The 7,512-nt window shown below is 34.5% G+C and overlaps 1 protein-coding gene across 1 annotated transcript in view; it reads right to left on the bottom strand.

Moving 5' to 3' along the window:
- The window catches only part of LOC107566079 (serine/threonine-protein kinase D2-like), a gene marked incomplete at its 3' end in the record, with an annotated part of 32,235 nt that continues 24,723 nt past the window's right edge, over positions 1–7,512 (bottom strand). The window contains exons 6-14 of the mRNA XM_016251456.1: positions 7,178–7,246; positions 6,852–7,014; positions 5,699–5,810; positions 3,604–3,701; positions 2,914–2,954; positions 2,208–2,314; positions 1,846–2,007; positions 209–307; positions 1–63 (exon numbers count right to left, since the gene is read on the bottom strand). Of these exons, the coding sequence (XP_016106942.1) occupies positions 1–63; positions 209–307; positions 1,846–2,007; positions 2,208–2,314; positions 2,914–2,954; positions 3,604–3,701; positions 5,699–5,810; positions 6,852–7,014; positions 7,178–7,246 (914 nt within the window). The remainder of the gene's footprint in view (positions 64–208; positions 308–1,845; positions 2,008–2,207; positions 2,315–2,913; positions 2,955–3,603; positions 3,702–5,698; positions 5,811–6,851; positions 7,015–7,177; positions 7,247–7,512) is intronic.

The raw sequence follows: 7,512 nt of genomic DNA, 5'->3' as shown, positions 1-7,512 counted from the left end.
GACCGAACGGCGGAAAGACTTCTCTCCGATGATGCGAGCAAAACCAAAGTCACAAAGTTTCACCTGTGAACATCCCGTGTGGGTGTGAAGAAGTGTTAAGAGTCAACGAAAAGGAGAAGTATAACCTTGCATTATGCAACAGAAAAAAGAGCTGTACTTTGTTTCCCATGCCTCTTTGTGTTAAAATTAAGTTTTTTGAATTTCTGACCTGTGGGAAAGGATCCGCTGATGCTAACAGCACATTCTCAGGCTTGAGGTCACAGTGCACTATGTTTTTGAAGTGAAGGTTCCTCAGAGCAGCCAAAATCTAGAGAGGGAATGAGAGAGAAGATACTGGTTTAAAATAATGTCTTTAAAGGCCCGTTCACACCAAGAATGATTACTATAGCGATAACTATACAATAAAATCTTTGACAGCCAATCAGAATCTACCTGGCTTTTAAAGAGCTCGAGGACAAAACTACAGTGCATTCTTTTAAAAAAAATTAAATGACAAAACTGCAGTGTGCTAATAACAAACGGAACACAATGCTACCATAGTTATCGTTATAGTTATCTGCAACACTTTACAATAACAGTACATGAATATTCATATACTAATACTTCAATTAAATATTACATTAATATGAACTATTGATGATTTAAGGCATGTACTAATCAAGAACTAATATCAAAACATGAGTTCAAATGTGAAATTTTACCCCAAAGTGTTAATCAATATATTATCTAAAAGGCACGTACTAACATGTATTTAAGGCAGTCAGTATCCACACATGAATCCATACGACTCAAGCCGTATTTAAGGTTAGTTCTTGATTGGTCAAGAACTCATCATTAGTTCATATTAACAGATTTGAATTCTATGAGAACAGTGAAGTCCACACCACAACTATAACAATAATGACACACACTCTTAAAACTAAAGGTGCTTTAAAAGGTTCTTCACAGCGATGCCATATAGAAGAATTTTTGGTTCCATCCAAAGAAGCATTCAGTCAAAGGTTTTTTTTAAAGAACCATCCCTTTCTTACCTTTTTATAATCTGAAGAACCTTCTTTCGCCACAAAGAACCTTTTATGAAACAGAAAGGTTCTTCAGATGTTAAAGGTTCTTTATGGAACCATTTAGACAAAAAAAGGTTCTTCTATGGCATCGTGAAGCACCTTTATTTTTAGGAGTGCAGAGTAACAATATTCTTGGAATCACTTTCAGAATGATTTTTTTTTTCCAGGTGGTGAATGATAAAAAGCATCAACATTCAGTCAGACATGAAAGAGCATTTAAAGGCGTAATGAACTGAAAAATCAATATCAATAATATATAATATATGAGCGGGCAAATCAATAATATATAAGAGGTTATTGTGCTATTTAAAAAAAAAAACATCCTGTAAGTTTCAGAACTCAAAACTTTCTCATTAGTCTAAACAGCTTATATTTGATATGCATTGAGTATTTATGCGTTTTTGACCTAAATCACAGCAGTGTCCATCTGTGAAGGCTGTAGGCTGTCAAACATACACAACAATTAGCCAATCATAGCAGTGGGCGTTTACTTCCAAGTCTGCATAGTCTTGATAACATAAGTGGACCTCAGAGAACAGTACAAAATAATAAAAAAGGCAGTTCATGACACCTTTAAAGCAGCAGATGAAAAAATGCTGCATGCGCTTATAATAAACAGGACACTTATATAGTTATCATTATAGTTGTAGTTAATAGCGATTATAGCTATCTCTATTGGTGTGAACAGGCCTTTAGAATGACTGTGATAACCGAATGTCCTTGGTGTGAACAGTTCTTAACCTCTGAGAAGCAAGTTTTAAGCTCTAAACGCAGCGCTGACCTGCGTGATGAGGAACTTGGTGAGTCTCTCAGGAAGTCGTCCTTTCTCACTCGACAGGATCATCTCGAGCATGTCACCATGAAGTTTCTCCATCACCACAAACACCTTCTCCGGTGTCTCAAACATGCATTCGAGATTCACTATACCCAAGTGTCGCAGGCTCTGAGAGAGGATGAAAGGACAAGATAAAGAGATGCGGTTGAGTGAGTCACGTTGTTGCTTATTTGCATTCATGACCTTATGTTTGGTATCCTCACAATCAGCAGGCACACAGCAGGTTTAATTGTGTTATATGTGTTCATTATCATTCAGTCAATACAATGTGATGAATCATTGATTCGCTATCGCCCCTTGCTGGTCACCTGCAATATGGCTACTTCATTCCTCAGCTGGCTCTCCTGCTTGGTGGGGAACCGAAGCTTGTCGATCACCTTCACGGCTACATCCCGGCCAGTTTTCCTGTGTTTTCCTGTGTGGGTTGAGGAAATGATTATGTGTTGTATATGCGAGATCTTTTGCAAAGGTCCATTCTTGCATATCATTAGTGGTGCTTGCTATTGCATATACAGTGGGGGAAAAAGTATTTAGTCAGCCACCAATTGTGCAAGTTCTCCCACTTAAAAAGATGAGAGAGGCCTGTAATTTTCATCATAGGTATACCTCAACTATGAGAGACAAAATGAGAAAAAAAAATCCAGAAAATCACATTGTAGGATTTTTAAAGAATTTATTTGCAAATTATGGTGGAAAATAAGTATTTGGTCAATAACAAAATTTCATCTCAATACTTTGTTATATACACTTTGTTGGCAATGACAGAGGTCAAACGTTTTCTGTAAGTCTTCACAAGGTTGTCACACACTGTTGCTGGTATTTACATGGGTTATGAATAAGAATTCCATTTTTGGTGTTTAAACTTTGAAAAAAAGAAAAGAAAAGATAAAAAAGTGGATTTTTGCAGTGATGCCAGAGAATAACTATTTTGGGTTCCCCAAAGAACAGGATTTTGCCGATATCTGATATGCCGATATTTTTCAACTCGTTTTAGCCCATTGCTGATGCCAATACCGATATATTTCCTTTTATTTGGAAACAACATCAACTCTCTCCTGTGCAGAGATTATAAGCAAAATTGTTCATTTTAGTGAATTTTTTTGTTTTTTTTAACAATAATGAAGTTATTTTACAGTGAGAGAACACTGAAAGCTGAAAATAACTATAAGTCAACTTTAAATCAATCACTGCATTTTTTTTTTCAATTCTGAGAAAAATTCAGGATTGTTCTAAGTTTATATCTCATAATTTTGACATTTGCGGAAGTCGGAATTGCAAGATATAAACTCAGAACTGCAAGACAAACTCTAACTCTAAAAATTCTAACTTTTGTTCCATGGTGTGAATTTCTTTCACACCATGGAATTAAAAAAGTAATTGTGTAATTTAATAATTTTGTTTCTCAAAATTGCAAGAAAAAAGTCATAATTGCAAGACAAACTCAGAATTATGGGATATAAACTGAGAATTCGACCTTTTGTTCTTGCAATCCCAAATTTACATCCTCGCAATAGTTTTTCTGTTTCCAACGTGGAATAGAAAATGTAAAAACGAATTGCTTTTTACATCTTTTTTTTGTCTCAAAATTCAGAATTGTACGATATAAACTCGGAATTGTGAGAATAAAAGTCCAAATTGTCAGATTTTTTTTTTTTTCATGCATTGGGGGAAATATGCTTTCATAATAAACAGTCATTAAAACACAAAAGAAAGTGAGATTCTACCTTGTAGTATTTGTTGGTGGTGTCATTTTGAAATAGGATGATGCATTTGCAGTCCAGGCGCCAGTAGTGTTTCTTCCTCTGTTGGAGGGTGGGGTGAAAGGTCAGAGGTCATTGCTCAACAAGGAGTTGGTGCTGGGGTCAGATTCACCCCAACAGACAGGAGGAAGAAAGCGAAGGATAAACAGAGCTGAAGAGAAGAGGAGGACGCAAGAGAAAAACCAGGAGGAAAGTTAAAAAGAAAAGGCTAAAGAGGAGTAAAATGCTACACAGAAATTCAGAAGTTTTACTGGAGGCCGAGAACAGGTCAATATATCAATGTTGAGAAAATGCCTCGGCCATTTTTTCCCCATTCTTTGTGAAAATACTCGTCTAGAAGCACCAAACACTATGAATGGCATTTACTGCTATTCATTCCTACAAATCAATACCCACTCCTGCAGAAGTCGCCCAGAATAGCCTGTGATTTAAAAGCTGAAGATTTGCTGATATTATAGCGCAAGTGTGCAGAATGATGCAGAACACATAAAGAAATATCGATAGGGTGTTTGGAAGTGAGGTAAGGATAGTGTAAAGACTAGACAGAAAACGCTGGCTGTGTTAAAAGAATAGTTCACGCAAAAAAAAAAAAGACTTGATTTACTCATCTTTATATCGTTCAAACTCTGTAGAACACAATTTATTTGAAGCAAATCCTTGTCACTATTTTCCATATAATGAAACTGGGTGTTTTAAGACTCAAAACACCTAAATGAGTAGATGAATAAATAAATACATTAAAATGGTCCATACGACTACTGGACTATATTACTATTAAATAACCATTAAATAAATATCGAAATATTAAATTATTAAATACATAATTAACCATATTAAAAAAACAAACAAGGGTTTACAATAGACAACAATAATATACGAGTGTCACTTTAAGAAACTAGGTCAGACTTAATTTACTCATCTTTATATCGTTCAAACTCTGTAGAACACAATTTATTTGAAGCAAATCCTTGTCACTATTTTCCATATAATGAAACTGGGTGTTTTAAGACTCAAAACACCTAAATTAGTAGATGAATAAATAAATACATTAAAATGGTCCATACGACTACTGGACTATATTACTATTAAATAACCATTAAATAAATATCGAAATATTAAATTATTAAATACATAATTAACCATATTAAAAAAACAAACAAGGGTTTACAATAGACAACAATAATATACGAGTGTCACTTTAAGAAACTAGGTCATTAATTATCAATTTAAAAATAAAAATGTAAGTAGATAAATTGGAATCTGGCAAATAGATATCTTTAAAATGTCAGTTAAATGTCATACAATAATACAGTATTATATATATATAGCGGATATACAGATACTGGATTTTTTACTTTCATGAGCTGTACGCTCTAATCATCAAAATGAAAACAAAAAAAATATTTGAAATATTTTACTTTACATGTAGTAGAGATGCACCTGTATATATATATATATATATATATAGTATAGTATACGTGGATCAAAAAATAGTTCATTAAAGTTGTCCTAAGACAAGAACGCATTTTGGTTTTAGGTTTTAGGACAACTTTAATGAAAGGTTTTGAACTATTTCAAATGTTGACTACTGTGTATATATATATATATATAAATGCAATATATACATACGTCTGTGTGTGTGTGTGTGTGTGTGTGTGTGTGTGTGTGTGTGTGTGCGTGTATATATTGCATTTTTAAATATTTTATCAATGAAACTAAATGAAAATAAAATAAATATTGAAGTATTAAATATGTTTATTTGTGAATTTGAACATATTTATTCTTATTTTTGAATTAATACATTAATAATCGACTTCTGCATTCTATTTTGTAGTCTTCTGAAGTAATCTAAGTATTCTAAAGCCATTTGGAAGACTTATTGGTAAATGTAAGATGCTCTTCAAAAGATCCCGTCTTCAGTTCCAAAGAAAAAAGTCATACAGGTTTGAAACGACATGAGAGTTAGCAAATGAGGTCAGAATATTCTGAATTTTGGGTAAATTATCCCTTTCAGGTCAGCCAGCAGTCAGAGGAAGTACCAGTGTGTCCTTGTTGCTGTAGTGCACCATCCAGCCTTCCTTGATGGCTGTGCTAGAGCGACGTGTGGTCTGCCTGATCGACTGCACTACTCTCATCAGAGGAATATTAGCACTGGGGAAACATCACACATGCCATAAATCATGAGATCTTATAAGAGAATCCAGGTGTGTGGCAGACATAGAGGTATGCAGGCAACTGTATGCTGAATAAAAGCTATTCGTACAAAGAAAGATGCACCAAAACAACATGAATTGTGAATAGTTTGTGAAAAGCTAATATCTTATTGGTCAGTTCGTTTTTTTGCAAAGGGAAACTGACCTGCAATATGAGAATGCATAGTTGTAAATTGAATTTTCACACTTGATGTGAAGGGCTTGTACACTTTTTGTAATTTTGCTATGATTTGTATAAGCCATAAAACCATCCCAGGCTCATTAGAAATACATGACTCATGACTCAAAATCTGAGATAGTTAGTCCAAATATACATATTTCACTGCACTTTGTCCACAATAGGTGCTTATCAGTGATATCTCTTTTTCTCCATTGCAGATGCTGGTTTATATACAGCACAGTGTCATAAAAATAGCATGCCTGTGGGTACAAAATAGTTGCAAAATGATAGTATGCGTCTTGTAGCATGTTTCATAGCAGTTTCGGGTAAAATGTGCTGTGAGTGACGCTAAATAGTGTGTTTAATTTTCTTAGGTATTACTTTAGCTTCCTTATGCAAGGCTTTGACCTCTTTTGTGGATTGTTGTGTCACTTTTCTCACCAGATTCGTACCAGAGTGCTCCATATCGCAAGTTCTACACTCTACCGGGTGAGCTATCGAGCAAGTTTACTATGTCAAGAAAAGCCATACATATGGAGCTGGTTATGTTATGCAAACAATCAAATTTATTAGATTACAAAATTGTGAAAAGGAACAAGAGTTGTTGCTATTTTATTGCCACTAGTGTTCATTTCAGTTGGAAACTCTAGTGAAACTCTAGTGGAATGTATATATAGGTACATTTTCGCAAAAATGTAGGCAGTCACGTATTTCCAATGAGCCTGAGTTGCATAAAACTCTATTATTATTATTTCCAATGTTGTGGTTACGGTGACTAGGCCTTAATTTTGTCTGCGTGTCTGAAACCTGTCTTACTACCTCTGGTCTCCGCTGGCTCCATGCTGGTTGCTGTCTGGGGAGAAAGACCCGGGGATACTGCAGGCCTCATCTGAGTCGTCCATCAGAGATGACTTATCAGTGTCAGAATACTCATTACTGTAGTCCATCGGCACCTCCATGTCTGTGCTTGGACTTAATATGTCTGAGAGGCAGACAGATGAGAAAGAAGTCAAAAATTCACACACAAGCACCGTGATGTGACAAGCAATAATTACATGTTTGAAGAAGCAGAAGAAACAGAGCAAATATTCCAAATGTGTTAACAATGTCCATCATGTCAACAATGTTTCTCTCACACTCATTACCGAGAGTCTCCCCTAAGCAGTCATTTGGGACCTTGTATGCACATCGCTTGTGGCAGTTGAACTTGCAGTCTTAAAAAAGAAGAAGAAAAAAACAAGTGTCATAAAATCAAATATAAAATTTTTTATCAAATTTAAATCGTACAAATTAATATAGGTTTTAAATTATTATAAATCATTTAAATTACATTAATATGCATGTAGAATGTGTATAAATAAGTCCACTACTTGACTATATAAAAAGGTCACTTAATTGTAATAATTAATCATTTTAAATTACTACTGTATTATTATTAATGTTTGTCTTGTTGCTAGAATTATTTTCTATATTACGAACT

The sequence above is a fragment of the Sinocyclocheilus grahami genome, unplaced genomic scaffold (genome assembly GCF_001515645.1).
Source record: "Sinocyclocheilus grahami isolate Dianchi unplaced genomic scaffold, SAMN03320097.WGS_v1.1 scaffold1045.1, whole genome shotgun sequence".
NCBI classification, from domain to species: domain Eukaryota; kingdom Metazoa; phylum Chordata; class Actinopteri; order Cypriniformes; family Cyprinidae; genus Sinocyclocheilus; species Sinocyclocheilus grahami.
The sequence above is the reverse complement of the archived record's forward strand: the minus strand, read 5'-3'. Positions and strand labels throughout refer to the sequence as shown.